This window comes from Talpa europaea (assembly GCF_964194135.1).
Source record: "Talpa europaea genome assembly, chromosome: 1".
Lineage (NCBI taxonomy): Eukaryota > Metazoa > Chordata > Mammalia > Eulipotyphla > Talpidae > Talpa > Talpa europaea.
The window spans coordinates 20,623,418-20,643,253 of record NC_140073.1 but is presented as its reverse complement, the minus strand read 5'-3'; the positions used below and the strand labels follow the sequence as shown (position 1 = coordinate 20,643,253).

Sequence of the window (19,836 nt, the reverse complement as noted above, 5' to 3'; positions counted from 1 at the left end):
GGAGGGAAAGAACAATTAAAGGAAAATAATGTGGCCAGATTTCAGAATAAGTGCCCAGACTCTAGGAATTGTCCAGCAATTTCAACCAAAGAAACTTCTTTCAAGACTCCAAATTACTGCCACTTCTTTATTAATCCTGTAGGAAAGAGTAACCAACTCTGAATTCTCCCATAGCAGAAAATTCATTTTTCTGTAAGGGTCAAAACTAATCTTAGAGCCTTTTCCCTACACCCCACCCCCCGCTTCTTCCCCTAACACACATAGACACAGTGGTACAGACACAGATGTTATATAACACACACAACACACAACACACACAAACATGCACACTGATATTGGATACCAAAATCAAGATGAAAAGGGCCTTAGACCTGGGCATGAACCCTAACCCTGCTGACTCCCCTTGAACAAATCACTTCTCATTTGAGCAGCAAACTGTGGGGTGGGATGAAGCACCACTTCACAGGAGGTTAGGAAGATTAAATGAAATGAGACAAATACTCAGCATGCTTTGAATATTCTCTAAAGACTGTAGAAGCACATGAGCATGAAAATAGTGAACTGGAAATAAGAAAACATTAACTCTGACATCTGCTGAATTCTTTGTCAATTTGTGTATTCGATAGACATAGCATAACCTCTTGCTGTGGGCAGCTGTCCAGGCAGCAGTGAATAAGACCAGACTCTTACCATGCTATTCCCTCACCCCTCAAGAACCTACACTCTTTTTCCTTGCCTATTTCCCCGACTAGAGAGAGGTAAATGTTCAAATAGAAATAAGCCCTGGGTGCTATGGAATTCTGTAGAGAAGGTATTATCAATACTTGGGTCCCAGGAACTATTGTTTCTCACTTAAAGCCTAAGGATGAGTCTGAGATGATAAGCCAGAAGGAGGAGAGAAATAAAAAGTGCAAATTCTAAGAGGTAGGAGCACACAGAAGCTTTCAGGATAGTTAATGAGTGCAGGGAGAGGCAGGAACTAAGAAATGACTGAATCACGTTTGTGCTTAACACACAAATTCAGGAGTTAAGAATTTATCCCAAGTATAATGAGGAGCCATTGAAGAGAATGGTCACACTTGTTCCATGATGAGGAATGCATTGAAGAAATGAAGGCTGTAAAAGCAAACTCCACTCAGTGAAGATGTGGTGGCTATGGAGAAAGATGACTGTGAGGGGAATTTAGGAGGCAGAATTACAGGACTTGAGGACTGATTATAAAGAATGAAAGAGAAAAGAGTTTCCAGCTTCTCACGTTTCCGGCTTTGGTAACCAGTGGGCAGTGCTGCCATATGTATGGGGCCTAACTGGCTGGGGTGGAAAAGATTCTGGTTTCAGCAAACATATTGGTCTGAGGTCTGTGACCCAGCAAAGGGGAGATGTCCAACAAGCAGTTTGGAATATGGACTAAAGATCAAGAGAGACATCCGAGGCTACAGGTAGTAAACCAGGAGTCCTCGCCTACACAGACTGTGGATGGATGGTTTAGTCTATCCTTGAAGAGACAATCTAGTCTAGAACCCTGAGGATGATCAACATTTAAGGAATGGGCAAAGGAATAAGAGTCTGCAAAGGTGGGTGCTAGAAGAGTTTGGGAAGCATGTTTCAACAAGAAGACTGGTAGACAATGCCCACTACTGCCCAGAGGTTAGGTAAGAATAGGAAAAGAAGTTTCTCTTGGTTTTAGGAACACAAAGGCCATTATTGACCTGGCCAGAGGAGTTTCGCTAAAGAGGTGGGAACAGAAAGCAGCTCACCACAGGCCAAAAAAAAAAAAAAAAAAATTTTTTTTTTGAATGAGAGGAGAGGAAGTGACGACATCATGCATAACCCACTTATTCATGGACCGAGAAGGTAAAGAAAGAGGATTGTAGATGGAGAAGGCAGAAGACAGATTTTTTGGTTTGCTTTTGAGGCCACCAGGGAAATATCTGACCAATTCTGGGGAAGTACAATTCACTGAAAAACAGGATATGGGAATTTATGGTGCACATGTGGAAAACTTCACAGTCAAATACTTTCACTTTCTCTTACAACCAATCCTCTTTTTTTTTTTTTTTAAAGATTTATTTATTTATTTATACAGCACTGGGTACAGTCAGAAGCATGGGAGGGTGAGAGAATTCACCAGAGCCAGAGTGGGGAACAGAACAGGCAGACTGACGAAGTACACTGCTAAGGGGAGCAGTGGGCGCAACAGGAGAGGTCTGTTGAGCCATGTGGGACCCTCCTGGTGGCTGGGGATCAAACCGGCGCTGCAGAGGCTGCGGGCAGCTTTGCAGCCCAGCGCTCAACCAATGCGCCACCAGGGGAGGCCCAGTCCTGACTCTTCAGGAAATCCTGCTCTTATCAAAAGCTTGTAGGCGAGAGAGTCTCTTAGAAAGTCCACTGCTGTCCTTGGGTCTGGATGCAGCGTGTGGGGACTGAGAAGGAGGTAGAGAGCAGAAGCTTTAGTTGAATGAATTCACTATGGGTGACAAAGCTTTGGGGGCCCACCAGGAACACGAGAGGGGCTTGACTGAGCTGATTCCCAGTCAGAAAACAATCGCCAAGGTGTACTTGCCTTCATTCTTGCTCTTTCCTCTCTAAACCCTCTCACAGGAAGATGGCGGGATGGTCTGAAAGTCCTGGTTCTCACAAACAACAACAAAATAACAGGGTTAAGGGAGAACCTCAAATTCATTTGATTCCTTATATTTGGATTGAATTCTGTAAACTGCCACTTATGTAGGTACAAAAAGGTAAAATACTGGTAAATAGGAAAAAACCACGTTGCTATGCCTCTCAGAATGCAGGGCACACAGGGGAGAGAGGGTGTCTCTGAGGCCTCAGAGCTGGGAAGGCTGACCCGGCTGTGGGAAGCTGAGGCCTAAAGCCACTTGCCATGAGGAAGGGCAGGAAGGCCCATGGAGGTGTCTGTTAAGAGCATGAACTTTAGATTCGAGTCTGAGTGGAAAGCCTGTTTCTGGTGGGACTTATCATTTAGGCTTTCCCGCTCAGCTTCCTCACTTGTAAAATATGGAAAGAAGTCATAACCCCTCCAAGTGTACAGAGAAGATAACTGCCTGTACAGACTAGGCACTGCCATCTGAGAAGTCCTCCGCTGAACTGTCCCCACAGAAAGACTGACCTAGCGGGCCTCCCTGGTGGTGCAGCGGTTGAGCGCTGGGCTGCATAGCTGCCCGCAGCCTCTGCAGCGCCGGTTCGATCCCCGGCCGCCAGCGAGGGTCCCACGTGGTGCAACAGACGTCTCCTGTCGCGCCCACTGCTCCCCTCAGCAGTGTACTTCGGTCCTTCTGCCTGTTCTGCTCCCCGCTCTGGCTCTGGTGAATCCTCTCACTCTCCTGCGCTTCTGACTGTACCCAGTGCTTGCATAAATAAATAAATAAATCTTAAAAAAAAAAAAAAAGACTGACCTAGCACCTCAGTGCTCAAGCCCCAGTGGCTCACCATTATTACTGTTCCTATTTGTCCAAGTGAAAAGAAAAGCAGGTCACTTCTCATTCCCCCACCAAGTCTTACATATTCCTCTTTTGCACATAGCTCTCACTGTAGGGATTTTTATTTTTTGACCACATCTATGGTCAAAATCCCTTGAAGGTCAAAGTTTTGTTTTATCCATCTGTGACATGGTCAGGCTGGGGTGGGCAGGTATGTAAAGTAGGGTAGGTGACAGATGGTTCATCTAAGAGGCACCGGCAGATTAACTCTAGACAGAGAGTTGTTCCGTGAAAGCATCTCATTGGATTTTTTGGTGGTGAAAAGTGAAGGAGGGCAAGATCTATAAGGAGGAGGTAAACATGGAGAGCCCAAATTATTTTGAATGAGAAAATGGGAGGCATCCCGAGAGTAGGATGGAGATGTGGATGTGCAGAGCTAGAGTCTTCAGATACACGCCTAACGTAGGATCAGCTTACTTTTTCACCACCCCAACTGGCATCCTTGGAACACCTAGGGGATAGCCAAAACATCTGGATTTGAATTCCAGTATTATAATTTATAATTTATGAAATTGGGATATGTTTCATCATTCAAAGTCTGTTTTCCCCAACTGTAAAGTGGGGATAATACTATCATCTGCTTTGTAATTTGCTGTAACTTTTTAAAACTCCATGTAAAGTGCTGAGAAGAATGAGTAACATGTACAGAACACTCACTATGTGTTAGTTATTAGTCTCCTGGGTTCTTTTGATCTTTATTTTTACTGAGTAGAGATGTGAACTGCCCACTGGTACTCTAAAAAGAGGACCTATATCCACAATCAGAAACTCCTGCTCCCCTTCCCCTACCCTAAGTTCATATCTTCTGGAAGTTAGTTCCTGGACTGTATCATCCACATCGCCTGGGAACTTGTTAGAAATGCCAATTCTTGGGCCCCGCCCCAGACCTCCTGAATGTCCAGGACACTTGGGTGCATATTCAAGTTTGAGAACAATATTCTCCTCCTTCCAGGGAGGCATGCTAATCATGTGGAGCTCCAGCATGCACCCTGCAGGACGGAGGCAACTTAAGGTCTTCCTTATCACTGCCATCTCAATGACATCCCCTCAATTAGCAAACGTGTCCCCAGAAATCATCTTACCAGCAGTCTTATGTGATAAGTGGCCATAGATCCATTTGGGTTGCCTTTCCTTTCAGCTTTTCTTTACTTACCTGTGGCCAGACCCAATGATTACCTCTCCCTGGTGCTCTCCCAGTTTCTGCTCCATCTCGCCTTCTGAGTAAGGGGATCTAGGGGGGTCTCTTATAAATATCTGCCAAGGATTCCTGACATGAAGGGCTTCTTGGACCCTGGTGGAGGCTCTGGTTTACCAGCCCTGCCCATTTGTTGTGGCAGGACTCGAGCATTTTTCAGGGTCCAGAACATGGGTTTCACCATGACATTACAGAGCGGCTAAGCCTGCCTGTTAAACAGCAGCGAGGGCCTGGGGGGCAGTAATGAGGCTGGCTGGTCTCCAGCCATTGGCAAACACAATAGCACATTAAATGTCACTGAAGGCTTTGTTTGGTTTTAAATGGAAAGATTGCTGGAGTTATGAAAGCTTACAAACCTTGCCTAGAGAGGAAAAAAAAAATCCCCCTTTTTCTTTGTCTCTGCTTTTCCTTTACAGACCCGTACCAGGGAATGGCCGGTCTGCCCCCAGACCCTATCACAACTTATCCCCTTGACCTCACTCTCACACTGAACACCCAGCAGCCATGGAGCCCATGACCAAGAGTGTGTTTCCAGAACTCCTTTTGCTTTTGAGAAAGAATGTGCTGCCATTACTGATTCAAAGCAGATTTGACCTAGCTACAGACCACTGTTCACATTTTCCCAGGATGCTCTGCACTCCCTTTTTCTTCTCTTCTTAAAAGGAATGTTCATGCTTATTTGTGTACAAACATCCATCAGGGCAGAATCCTGGTTTGAGTCTTTAAACCAAAAGGGCATTCAAGGGCACTGGGTCTAGACTCTGCTCTCAAACTGATAAGCTGATAAGCTATTGTTCCCATCTTACGCATGGCACAAGCAGAGAGAAAGGAATTAGCCCATAGCTCTACCGAGAGTAGCTCAGACCCAGGGCTCCTGCCTCCTTGCCTTCTTCTCTTGGCTCTGTGGCCCTCTTCTGAGCTCAGACTCAGGAGGAGTGTTCTTATTTCCTCCTTCTTTTCCAGCTCTAGCCTGGGATAGAGTTTTCTCATATACATTTTCACCAATGTAGTTAATCCAAATGTATCATCAGTGTTTCTGTTCAGCCAACTCCCTTCTGCTAGCACGTTTCAGCCCTGGAGTTGGGACGCCCTGCTCTCCTTGCAAGTGTGAGCATGTGAGGGCCTGCGTGGGGAGATGGGGGGAGACCCAGCCCTGTTCCATTTGCTAACATTTAGGTCAGGAATAGGCAGGATCTTGGATGTTTCATGAAATATTACTCTCATCCAACAGACTTGGAGGCAAATGACTTCTAAGATCAGGGCCATAGAGGACTTGAATTCTGAGGGTCTGAGACCTTGATTGCACCCCATTTGTCTCTATGTAGGTCTTTTGTTTTGTTTTGTTTAATCATAGGAGGAGATAAATACAGGTCAAACATAAATTTCCCTGCTTAATAAGTAGAACCCAGGGTGACCCGATAGGTAGAGAACGCTGTCTCCTCCACTCTGGACTCTCTGCTCCCTTCCCACTGTCAGATCTGCTCTAACTAGGAAGCTATGTGGGGTGGGGTGACAATGGCCACACAAGCTCTCTTGTGCCTCAGGCGAGAGACTTGATCCTTCTGACTCCCCTGTTTCCTCATCTGTGAAAACACAGGGCTCTTTAGGGATTAATTGCCAACAGATGTAGAGAAAACTGAGCTTCCTTTTACTTCATTCTCTATGCTATTAGTTCATTTCCCTACCCTTCCTCAATCAAAGGTATCTGCATCCTAAAGGGTGGAGAAGGCAGCCTCTATAATAATAATTTTACAAAGATAAATCTCTGATGGTTGACTTTTGGCCTCAGAACCAAGCCAAGAGGAGACTAAGCAATGTCACAGGGGAACCACAGGGGTTCCAGGAGCTCAAGGAGCAAAGAGGCAGAGCCCTCAGAGTCACAGGGGAAGCAGACAGAAATTTAATAGCTCCCACTGTCTTTGTCATGAATAGGGCCGGTTTATCACACAATTAGTATGCATTTCCTGAGCTCCTACTATGTGCTTTGTCCCCCCACTGATGCCAATGTCCTCATTTTCCCTTTGTCCTTCCCTCCTATCAAATCCCACTGACTCCCTGTCTCCTTCCTCCAGTTCCTTCCCAACCCTTCTATCAAATCTCAGTTGCCCCATGATGACCACATCTGAATAGAGGTCATGAAAAATGCTGTCTCTTGTGCTGTGCACAGGGCAGAGAAAGCACACCAGCTAGCATGGGATGACCCTGCCTCCACTACCTGAGAAAGACTGGCAGACACAGAGAGGTTATTCGGTTTGCCCTTTACCTTTCCATTAAAGGCATTTCCAGAGATTCTCTGGTGATGAAAGTATCAATGTGGAAGCTCCACAGCCTTCCTCACAGCCCTCTGGGGTAGAACAGATCATGCCCATGGATACTTTCCATTTCTAACCTAAACTCAGCAGCAGGCAAGTTTTACAGGGAGATCAGGCTTCCTTGCAGCCTTCCCTCAAGTGCCTCTTCCCTTCAGCCACTGCATGATCCTCAGTTTGGAAGAACATGGAGGGAAGGAACTATTGTTGTGAATGGAGAAAACTCATGTCCATATACTGTGCCTTCTGGCTCCTAGAAATCTATGCCAATAAATGCCAGAAAATGTCAGAAAAACCACACGTGGGGAAGTTTAAAGAATAACCGTGAGCATTTTGGCCTTGAACCTCTGCACCAGCCCTTGTCACTGTGCACATCTGATATAGAAGCCAAAGACATGTCCCCTCCTGAGAATGAAAGGAGGCCCCAGAACGCCAGAGCCCCAGTGGGTCCTAGCAAGGATCCACTGCAGCCCCCCATTAGCAACTGCCTGGTCTGACTTGCTCACCTTTGGGGAGGGGCAGTGAGGATCCTCTACTGGAAAATGTCCTTCCCTGGGAAAGGTGGATGGGCAATGCCTACACAGTCAAGTTCAAACTTCCCTGCCTGGCCCTGGAGGACAGTCCTCACCTTTTGCCACTCCTTGCCACACACTCTGTGCTCCAGCAGTCCTGAAGTGCTCACCGGTCCCTATGCCGTGCATTGCCTCAGTGCCTTTGTGCAGGCTGGCCTTGCACCCACACACCTGGTAAGTTCTACCTATCAGTTATGATTCATCTCAATTATCACTGCCTTTAGAAGTCTGAACAGGGCTATGATTCAAAACATGGTGACCTCTAAAACCAAGCAGAGCTATAATCCAATCATTGTTCATTCTCCTGTCACTTTACCCCCCAAACCTTGGTTTCCTCATCAATAAAATAGGAGTAATGATACCAAACATCTAGGTTGTTACAAGAAGATGCAAGTGCTCAGTCTAGGCCCTTAGTACTCAAAGTCAATGGCCATTTTGACTGCCTCCTCTTGTCTCTCTTCTTTCCTTCCCTCCCAGACTGGGATGTGTTCCTATCTATGTCTGCTTTTCTTAAATATCTACTGAAGTATAATTTACTCACAACAAAATGTACCCATTTTAAGCACATGCTTTGATGATTTTTTGAAAAATGTAGACACTTGTGCATACTTGTGCATATGTGACATTTCCATCACTTATGTAGGTTTCCTTGAAGCCTATCTCAGTTAATCTTCACACCCCTATCACTGGATCCAGGCAGCCACTGATATCCTTCCATTGCTAAAGGTTACATTGCCTTTCTGAGAGCTTCACATAGATGGAATCATACAGAATATACTCTGTGCTTCATGCACTCACCACGATGTGTTAAGATTCTTTTCATGCATCAGTAGTTGGTTCCTTATTTTTACACTTTTAACTTTGTATTATAATTTATCTGATTCTTCTACTGGAATATAAGGCCCTCAAAGATTCTTTTTCTTCTTTGGTTCCCAAGTAGGAATTCAGCAATGTTACAATGAGAAGGGAGGGAGGCAGTGAAGGAATTATCATAGAGACTGGCTAAAATCTTGGCAACAACCTCGCATCCTGTCCACTCTGGGAGGCAGGACTCACATTCCCAGCAGAACCCCATCTAAAAGCACTTACAGCAGCCAGTCCACAGCCACCAGCAGGCTGATGTCCTCTGTCGGCAGGCCCACGGCTGTCAGAATGAGGAGCATGGTGACCAGTCCAGCGCTGGGGATACTGGCCGCACCGACACTCGCCAGCGTGGCCGTGAGGCTGTGAGAACAGACAAGGCCAGGTCATGGGAAGAGAAAGAGAACTTGGTAAAACCTTTCCAGTCAATTTTAAGCTCTAATTTTCCCAACAGTCATAAAATCCCTGTTCCCTTCCAAGGACTAGAGAAATCTAGAGTACCAAGACCCAGGAATTAGGGTCTACTTGGCTTTTGCTCAGTTGTGATAGAAGCTTATAAGTTCATGGATTAGAGCCTTTCCAATCATGATATACAGTGAGCCTCCTACATCACAGGGTTCAAATAAAGTAAGCATGGCTCTAAGAGTAGGCAAGGGATATTAGGGAAGAAAAACAAATCACCCTTAATTCTCCCATGAGACTACACTGCATTCATTTCTGCTTTTATTTTTTACATCTCTGTGAGCACCAGAGACGTTCTAACTATGCAGCGAGTCTGAGGAGGTCACTGCCAGTGTTAACATGAGGACTCAGTATAACAAATATCCAGACCCACTTGACTGAACATCAGGGGAACAAATCAACAGAATCCAAATGACATTTAGTTTCAGACGTCTGATGTTTCACCCTGGGCTGAAAAATACATTATTCAGAAAAAAAGGTTGCCAAGAAATGATAATGAAATAGCAGAAGACTCTTGCTCTGAAGCATCTCATCATTTTCTTTCCAAACGATGCCAAGGGCACATCCAGAACCACTGTGAAGTTGTCACCAGGAGAGAGATGGCTTAGGGTCCAAGTGTCCTGTCTATCACAGAATCTCTATGGCCAGGAAAGGGTAATGATTTTTTCCCCCTTTTCTGGATTCCATTTATAAAAGCTGTCATTTCTAAATGAAGGACACATTGCAGTTCAAGAATTCTATAGCTTCTGGAGTACATTTTCAGACTCCCAAACTGGCTTAGCCAAATCCAGATCATTGGTGTAACCAAACCTAGAATCCTGGGGTCTTCAATTGGGAGGGACCTAAATTACCTAATCCCACATATGAGGGAATGAAGATCCTGGGAGTTTTGTGGTTTACACTGTTTTATCCCTTCCTACCATCCTGCCCAGATTTAGTCCTGCCACCACGTGGGCACCTCCCCTGGGTATAATATACAGAACACATCTCAACTCTTTCCTTGGGTAGAGTTGAATGCCAGGGAGTTGGTGTCAGGGTTTAGAGAACTCCACTTTCTTTGGGTCTCTCTGGGTCATAAGAGGTAGTGGTGTCTGGTGGTTATCCGTCAAGTTTCTGGAAGTGACCGACCTGGGTTCAAATCTTAGCTCTGCTACTTCTTAAACACATAAGATTGGGCAACTTACTCAATTGACCTCATTGTGCCTTGATTTATTGATCAGTAAAAATGAAAAAAATAATGGTGTCTCACTCAGAAGCCATTAGGAGTTAATAAACAAACACTTAGAAGAGGCTGGCATATTGTCATTCCCCCAATAAATGTGAATTGTCATTCTCTTGAAATCTGCTCAGCGTGAGGCCGCTTTGCAATGAAAACTTCCCTACAGCCCTGAGAGCTGGAAGGTAGGAATTCTCAGCTATTTCCCCAAGTTGGCTAGGAAGGGAATTTCCCAAGGTCCAACGATCTTGGCCTTGACCGTTTTATTTACAACATCATTTGCTTCTGTTATGAGTCATTCTCACACATCTTTTTGTACTGAGACCATGTTGCCTGGTTAACCCTTGGTTGTAGGAAACAAAACTCTATAAAAAGAATGTTTCCTGACAGATAAGTCCCCCTTTTTCCTCGATCCCAATAAAATCCCAGACTACCGTGGGTACAGTGTCTGTGGATTTCTAAATCCTGCCACAGTTCCCTGGACAGCGATCTCCTCTCTGTCCCTTTATGACTTTCTACTATTCCTGTCTTTCTACTCCCAAGCTCACTTCTCTAAGGATGTTTGTTGGATGCTGTGCCGGATACCACACAGCTCATGAGAACAGCAGAAACTCACAGAACCCTCCAAGGTGCTTATAGTAGCTTCCTGTTATACCCAAGAGGAGACTATGGAGTGAAGGGGCAGGGAAAATTAGGGGCACCCAACTTGAACATGATCTGCTAGGATCTGAACACTTGTCTGCTTGTTTCCAGTGCCATGTTGGCTTCTAGTGCCCCTTGATCCTGATGCCTCTTGAAAACTCCATCACTTGGTCACTGGCCCATCTCCATGTTCTCCTCTAATACATGACCTTGATGGGAAATGTCATTGCCATCAAGGCTAAGAATTCAGGGACCAAAAGTCATCTTTGTCTGACAAGGAGCTTCCTTAATGGGCCTCCCCAGTGGCTCAGAGTTTGAGTGCTGGGTTGTGAAGCTGCCCGCAGCCTCTGCAGCTCCAGTTCGCTCCCCGGCCACTGGGTGAGGGTCCCACATGGCACGCAGACCTCTCCTGCTGCTCCCCTCAGCAGTGTACTGCCTTAGTCTGCCTGTTCTGTTCCCCACTCTGGCTCTGGTGAATTCTCTCATCACCCTCCCATGCTTCTGACTGTACCCAGTGCTTGTCTAAATAAATAAATAAATCTTTAAAAAAAAAAAAAAAGAAGAAGCCCTGTTCCTCTTTGTACTTTAAGCAAGGGAGGTTGGCAGCCTCACATGCAGTCTATTAGGACATGATTTAGAGGCTGTATAATCTGACCCCAGCGTGTTTTCCACTGATAACATCATGGTACTCATTATATCATGGTCACATTGTTCTTTCATATTCAAGGAACATTGTAAACTTTATTGACCATCAATAACAGTAATAACAGTAGTAGCTAACATTTGTTGACAAGTGACTGTACCAGGCACAGTGCCCCCCAAGTCCCCAGGATGTGTGATTACTGTCCTTGTTATACAGATGAGGGAACAGGGCCTCCTCTACAATACTGCTAAGGACTGAGGTCTTTCCCCCAAAATTCATTTGCTGAATCTCTAATTTCCAATGTGACGGCACTGGACATAAGGCTTGGGAAATAATTAGGTCTTGAGGGGAGAGTTCTTATGATGGAATTAGTCCTCTTACAACAGGAGACTTAAGTGCATATATTCTCTCTCTCTCTCTCTCTCTCTCTCTCTCTCTCTCTCTCTCTCTCTCTCTCTCCATACACTAAGAAAAGTCTGTGTCAGATAACAGAGAGAAGAACGTCATGGGCAAGCCAGCAAGAGGGCATTCACCAGTAGCAGAATCTATGAGCAACTTGATCCTGGACATCCCAACCTCCAGAACTGTGAGAAATAATTGTTTTTTGAGCTCCCTAGTCCATAATATTTTGTTATAGTTATCTGAGCTGACCGAGACACCTCCTAGGTGTTGTGAGGACTTGATAAATTTAATATATACTAGCAGGTATGATTCTTTTACGTAATGGAAAAGCAATGTGTTTCTCTTGGGGAATATTTTTTATGAAATTTTTAAATGATGAATACTTACAAAAAATTATCTTTAGTAAAAACAAAAAAATATTTGCTATTTACTTGTACTGAAATGATCTATGTTATATTGAGGAATCTCTTCCTTCCAGTGCTTCATCATTTCTGCCTACACACTCTGGAATGCTGAAATGAACATGTTTTAAGGACAGAAAAACTGGATCAGCTGATGTCAGCCCCAGTTTCAGTCCTGCTGGCTCATTACTAAGTGTTACTTGGAAACGCCACCTTGCCTTTTGAAGTCTTTCCTTCCCCATCTATTAAATGGGCATAGAATTAGCAGCCATGCAACACCACAGATTTGTTAAAAACCAAATAACATTAACGCTCCAAAGCAATTCCATGTGTACAATACAAACAGAAGGCATTAGTATGATCCTGTTTCTCTCCTGTCACAATCTTTTCCCTTTGAATCTGCCAATAAGTTCTTTGCTGTTATTTTCTTCATCGTTGTGTGAGGAGACCTGAAATTCAAGTGGTTCCTGTGAAATGGAGTTAGTGTGGAAGGGGACAGAGTAAAAGACTATTTCGGTGCTTCATCCCACCTCTTTCACTCACCTCACAGTCACAATCTGGCCTCCATCCAGGACAACACCATTCATTTGGGCAATAAAGATGGCGGCCACTGCTTCATAAAGGGCTGTACCATCCATGTTAATGGTTGCTCCAACTGGGAGGACAAATCTGGTCACACGCTTATCAATCCCAAGATTTTCTTCTAGGCAACGGAAGGTGACAGGCAAAGTTCCAGCACTAAAGAGAGGGAGAAAGACAGAGGAGAGAAGAGTTATGTCCACTTTACAGAAGCAGGGCAAAACACAACCTGGAATAGCACCACAAAGTTTTGTTCCAGTCAAGCATGTGATATGCAAAAAAGCAGCATGTGGAGCCAACTTAAAACCCAGTGACTTGGAGGCTCAATTTCCATCTTATTAAGATGCTAAAAGGGAGCAAAATATACTGGGTTGGTTCTGGTATTTGAAATCTACTCAGAATCTCAAGTATTCTTTATTTTTCTTCCAGCCACTGTTTCCACCTTGGATTGAATATTGAAGTCCATTGATTGCCCTTATTAACTGGGCTATAAAAAAATTGTCAGAAAAGAATCAGCTGTCAACAGTGAAAGAGAATGAGAAATTTTTGAATGACCCTTAAGTTCATGCCAGAAACACTCCTTCCTGCAAGATGATTACGTGGTTTTCATCCAGCCCCTGAGAATTGCCAAACTGAGCCTGCTAGTTTTGAGGCTGCTGGACAAATATGTTAAGCACCACTCAGTCTCAACCCAAGCTTGTAGCAATTCATTGGGGACCCTCACAGTATAGTCATCGGCCAACTCTCCAGTCTCTGCAACAACACAGGGCAGAAAAACATGCGCTCTGTTGTTCATCAAAAACTCAACAGGGAGTGACTTCACCCCCAACTCCTCCCAGACATGGGATGGGAGTTCTTGACCACATGACCCAACTTCAAAAGCCAGAATGCTAACATATTCATGTGTCATCTAAAATAGGAGGTCTATAAAGACAAGGGTGGCTGAAGACCAGAATATTATTTCCATATGGATTGAGGTGCATGCGAGGGGAAGTAGATTTGCTTCAAAGTCTGAATAATTGGGAAAGCAATCCAGAACCTGCAGACTGCCATGGACTTCATTGTGGTCTGTTCTTTTCTTTTTTTCAAACCTTAGAAGAGTGAATCAGAACCCTCCAGTGTAGACAGCACATTTTCTCTCTTGTACTTACAGACTTTGCTATATAGTTCCCTCTTTCTACCAGTCAGAATCAGGACTCTAAGGTGGACATAGACCACTGAAGAGGTCTCAGATTCTCAGTTAGTGGGAGAAGACCACCAGCTTCAGGGACTCTACCTGAAATTCATATTCCAGGGCCTACTCAGACTCCAGGAACCACAAGTTCTAAAATTAGGGTCACTTCAATATGCATCATATCAAACTACAAACCTACAAGATCCTAATAACCACCTTAGGAAACCAGAGTCCTTATAAGAATATTATTTGTGATTTTGAGTCAGTGGTCTGCCTCATGCTCCCTCCTTGGTCTTAGGTAGGAAGAAGAAATTAGAGACCTCTCATTACTAAAACCTTAAAAACCCAGGGTGAAAAGTTGCGGCCTAGCTATATTCACATGAGCCATCATACTTGGCTTGCTGCCCCAGCTGATTTAATGAGAAATTAACACCTCTTTATTCCTCTCACCCCACACCTACCCCCCCCACTCTTTCCTGGGGTCTCTCTGAAGGGTGGCCAGGACACCATGATTGGGCTGAAATAGCTGCTCAGCTATGAGAGGTGCTTGGAATTCTCAATGGTATGAATCGAAGGACACTTCTGGGAAGACTGGACTATGTTCATTGTTATTATTGAATTTATTTTCCCATATGCCATCAAAGGGTCTTTAGACAATTAAATAGCTGGAGGAACATAATTGGTAAAGCATGAAAATGAACTCAGTCTCTGCTGGACAGATTTTTCATCCTAAAGGTCTATAGAGAGCCAATCAACCCAGACTGGGACTTGAGACATATTAACTCTTGCCTGTGAGGCCAAGCAGACATTCTAACATTGTTGTTGGTTTCCTGTTGTTCCTTTTTTTTTAATTTTTTTTTTTTTTTTTGGCTCCTGCCTCCGCTACAGTCTTCAAATGTTGCAATAATAAATATCAGGTACTTGAGATTCTTCTTTTTGTGCTGGATTATTTTTAACAGCATTCACTGAGTTGGAGGATGCAAAGAGGATGTCCCAGGCTGGTACCCCTCAACCTGTCCTCCCTGACACCAGTCCTTTGTCCAGGGAGAAAGTCAGGTCAACCCTCCTTTATCTCCCCATTTTGCCCAAGGCCCAAGGGGTGGATATTTAGTTGGCTGTCTTTGGACTCGGAGTTTTTTTTTCTTATAGTCATAACAGCAAAGAAATCCTGAGCTGATTTTTAGTGTGTGACTCCTGCCACACTGAATTTTCAAAAAAGAAATTCCACAATCAGGCAAAAGCCATATTTTAACCAAAGATTAAAGACACTTTTTTTTTTTTTCAAATGAAATACAGTACAAGGGGGCAGAAATCAATCTAACATTTGTGGCCTTGTTCAGATAGCCCAAACATTTGTCTTTGATTTATGTACAAATTTTGACCATCCATATGCCTTTAAGACATACCTTGTCTTGTTACTGGGATAATTTGTGTAGTCATTCAAAAAAAAAGATATTTTAAAAAATAGTGTAAAGATCAAACCACAAGGTACTACTTCATCATCCTTGATGGTGAAAATGTCTTGTGCAAACTTGAAATTCTAAATACTAAAGAAATATACTGACAGCTTCAACTACCTACACATTAAGAACTCTCAATGGCAAAAAGCACTTTTTAAGACAAATGTCAAGTAGAAAGGGACATTATTTACAGTAAGTGACATGAGTTAATATTTTTATACATATTGAATATTTTTATAATATTTTTATACACATTGAAAACCAATCAGGAAAGGATGAATGCCCCACCAGGAAGGTAAGATCACAAACCAGTCATAGGGTGCAGGAGGAGGGAGAAAGACAGTCAAGATTGCAAAGAGAGGTTTCCCTCACTAGCAATCAAAGAAACACAGATTCAATGAGGTCATTTTTCACCAATCACTGGAAAGTATAAAAATGACTGACAGCGTCCAGGGCCAGCAAGCAGCACACTCTCACACTGCATTAGTGGGGACACAAGCCATGTGCTTTGCTGAATAGCAATGAAAGCATCTGACGTTTTCAAATCGCCAATGCGCTTATCACGGCACTCAGAAAAACCACTTCTAGAAATGTACCCTCATCGCACAGCCCTGCGGATGGGTTTTTACAAGAAAGGGTTCTCAGTGCCACCTAAGACATGCCTTAAATGCATAGCATGGTGGTGGGGTGGATGTATTGGAATGTACACAGCATGCTATTGTGCTGTTTAAAAACTGGTGGCAGAGATCTGTATTAAAATATATCACTTCCATGCTATGATGACCTATACAAATTAACCATTTATAATAGGAGTAGGAGGGGACAGCTGCCTGATTGGAAGGATTAACTAAGAGGTGACTGTCAATGATCACCGGGTTATGTTCATTTTCTCCTTCAAAATTATATTCACTTTTGGAAATTTTTCAGAATGAGCAAATACCACACTCATATGCAAAAGCAAAAATGAAACAAAACATGGTTGTTTCATCTATTGTGTTTCTTTTTTTGTTTGTTTTTCTTCGCTTAGCCTAAAATGATATTATAAGAATTTTTTTCCAATACAGCTTATATATCTCATAGGCATCTAAGACACTAGAATTAGGTAATAAAGAAGAAACCAACTCTCAGTCAATGTCAAGTAAAAGCAACATCAGCCTGTTTTTCTCAAAATCAATGGGGCAGAACGGTCCATGAGAGGCTCCAACAGAGGTCAAAGGCTGGACTGAGTTCTAATCTCTTTAATGTACTATATCCCTGTAAAACTTCACTCTCCTACTTTTGAAAAATTGCTCCAATAGAGTGGTATTTTGCAAGGCCATTTTTGAAATCACAGGTGGGAGAATTTCTTAAGGAGAATAACATTTTCCTTTCAGAAAACATATAAAACTAAACTAATGTTCTATGTGGCAAATTAGGTGTGCAGATGAATCGTGTGCATTCATCTGGGAAATTTAATATAAACTTGTAAGTCCAATACTGATGCCTACAGCAAAAGTTTCATAGGAAAGGTCAGAAGTTCCTAGAAGGAATAAAAAATACAAAGTATTCACCTCTTCCCAAAACATACAGGTTAAAAATTCTCTCATTGAATCTTGTGATGGGAGTGTTTGGAAGGGGAAATAACCAACCACAAAGGAAGTGGCAAAGAGGGTAAAGGAGTGAGCAGAGAGAAAGAGAGGTGATTTCTTGTGTTCTCTACCTGGAAGCGGTACCCAGAGCAGTGATCCAAGCTTGGAAAATGCCAGCAAAAAAGGAGAAAGGGTTTTTCCTGGTCACTACAAAGTAAATCAAGGGGAGGAAGATGCCCCCATGGATGATGAGGCCCACAATCACCGTGATCATGTACATCCCCAGTTGCCTAGCAACCACTTCTAAGTCTTTGATTGCAATGATCTTCCCACAAATTAGGCAGGCGATACCCAGGGGAGAGTACCTGAAAAATATAAAAGAAAAAAAAGCATTCGTGAGATGATTATGGGATTTAGAACTCAAATCCAGGCTCTCCAATGCAGCACACCCCAAGGAAAGCTCTTCACATCTCTGTACAAAGATATTTGCTGAAAGAGCACCCTGAGATTCAATAGATGCTTTATTTCACTTCAGACTAACTGCATGATCTAAAGTCTCCTCTATGGATCTGGCGGCCCCTGGTCTGACGAAAAAATCCAAAGGCAAACTTGGTTGCTAAGGCAACTTTTAGGAATAGCAGAGACAAGCTTTGCCTTCTCTTAGCTAAGCAGCAAGTGAGAGACAAACTGGTTATGTCTTTGAGACTGTTGCTTGAAATCTTTGTTGCTTGAAATCTTTGTTCCTTGAAATTAGGGAAAAAAGTTTGCGTTTCTCAGAAAGCTCATTAGACTTTTTAGACTTTTTCCCAGCTGTAAATTGGTGCTGGTAAATTTGATTTGGTTTTGCCTTGAAGGAAATATATTAAAATAATGAGAGAGCTTGAGAAATCAAGGAGTGGGGTGAGGAGAACTGAGGGAGGAATAAAAAGAGGGAAAAAGAGAGAGAACAAGATTTCCCAAAACAAGAAAACCATCTGACTCAAGAGTCCATTTGGAGAAATGAGGTTTTGTTACTCTGAGTCTGAAGATATTTCTTTCCACACTCACTCTAACAATAATGCTGGCCACCCTTCACTGCATTTCAAGCAATATGGTGAGAGCAACACATGCATGGCCTCATTTAATTCTTACCACAACCCTAACATCTAGGTATCATGTTGGCAAATGAGGAAATTGAGGTTCAGAAAAGTGAAATAACTAGCCCAAGAGCATGAAACCAAAATGTAGGAGGAGAAATCCCTCAGGTCTGTGAAACTCCACAACTGGGATTTTTTTTCCCCTACGAAGCCAAACCACTTCCCTTTAATGAGTAGTTGTAGCTCTTTGTAGATAAACAGTTAATTTGCCATCTACTATTATCCTCACTCTTGAGTAAGCTGACCATGTTCTCACTCATCTTGGGTGTATTTTTGCCCATTGGGTAACATCCTTATTTGTTGCCCAACCTGGTGGTGTTGGTACATGAACTTGTTCAGCCTGTGACACTTTCTGATTGAAATGAAAATGTTTGTGGGATGTTGATACCTTACTAAGAATTAAGAAGATAGTTGAGAGAAAGATTGTGAGGTAAACAAAATCCCAGGGTGAGGCGCCTAGCTGGAGGAAATGGAGCTGGGTAAAGCAAAGAGACAGATGTGGTTGTTTTGCGGGTATACCTGGAGCAAGCCCTCCTGGATAACAAAAAGTTGTGAGGAGTAGATGAGTCTTATACATAATTCTGGAATTAGTCACTTCCCAGCTGCATGACACTGGTTAGTGATTTATTCCCACTTCACAGACATGCAAGTAGAGGCTTAGAGAGACCAACTCCAGCTGACCTTGGGGGGGTGGTGGCTGAGAGGGTCACATTTTGAATATGCATAAGTATGCAGTGTCAGGCCCTACAGGCCTGTCAGCGCATTTAGTTCTCTGACTCCTGTTGAAGGGAGCCCTGTATGTTCTGTTGTCGCATGTACCCCTTGCTGCCATCACCCTTGCATCATGAGTCTAGTCTGAGTTAATGAGGCTTCCAAAACGCCTCACAGGCTATGCTACCCAACTGTGGATATTTTTATGAGCAAAATATTTTCTCAAGAAGAAATTTCTACTGAAAAAGAACTGATTTGTAACTGACACTAATAAGTTAAAACATTAGCATAGCTGTCTCTTCCCTGGGGAACATCTAGCCTATGACTCCACTTCTTCTTTCCCTGGGGGTAGGGCTGAACATTTGGGGACTGTTCCCCAGGCATTAGGGAGTCATGTCATTAAGCCCTTGGTTTTCCTGACATTTTACATTCTCCTGGTGTGCCTTGTCACATCTCATAGATCAGTGAACGATCTCGAGGGTGGGATCTTTGTACACTAGCATTGTAAATGACTGAGCAGAAGGCATCTTCTGATAAAATTAGCAAGCATTTATCTTCCTAAACCAAGCAATCAGTTCTTTCCCACACACCAATCACCATTTAAAGATGTCCAGAAAAACAAATATGAGCTGTTTGGGGTGTCAATCAATTTTCCCTTTCTTCTGGGTCAAGTAATGTGTGGAATGGAGAGAAAGTGTTTTCAAGACTCTTTGCCAAGGAAGACTATGTATTGAGTCCCCCCAGGACTCAACAATTTGAGCATTAAGCCTAAATCTAACTTGAGCCCTAATCTTAACCCTACCTCCAAATTGCTAAGCTTACTGGAAAAAATATGAGCTTCACTGTAAATGGAAAGTATTATTCAAAAGCCAAAAGGTAAAGTTTGAGACTAAACAAAGATGGCAGATGGGGCCCTAGTGAACCCCAACACTTTGTGCTCCAGGATTAGGGTGAACATTAATTAGGAAAAAAAAGACTTTTTGTTCTATGATATCTTTAGGCTCA

The 19,836-nt window shown here is 43.3% G+C and overlaps 1 protein-coding gene across 1 annotated transcript in view; it reads right to left on the bottom strand.

Moving 5' to 3' along the window:
• Nucleotides 1-19,836, bottom strand: part of SLC1A2 (solute carrier family 1 member 2) — a gene marked incomplete at its 3' end in the record, with an annotated part of 43,013 nt that overhangs the window by 5,411 nt on the left and 17,766 nt on the right. Inside the window, exons 6-8 of the mRNA XM_084246183.1 lie at nucleotides 17,116-17,349; nucleotides 12,747-12,941; nucleotides 8,666-8,800 (exon numbers count right to left, since the gene is read on the bottom strand). Of these exons, the coding sequence (XP_084102309.1) occupies nucleotides 8,666-8,800; nucleotides 12,747-12,941; nucleotides 17,116-17,349 (564 nt within the window). The remainder of the gene's footprint in view (nucleotides 1-8,665; nucleotides 8,801-12,746; nucleotides 12,942-17,115; nucleotides 17,350-19,836) is intronic.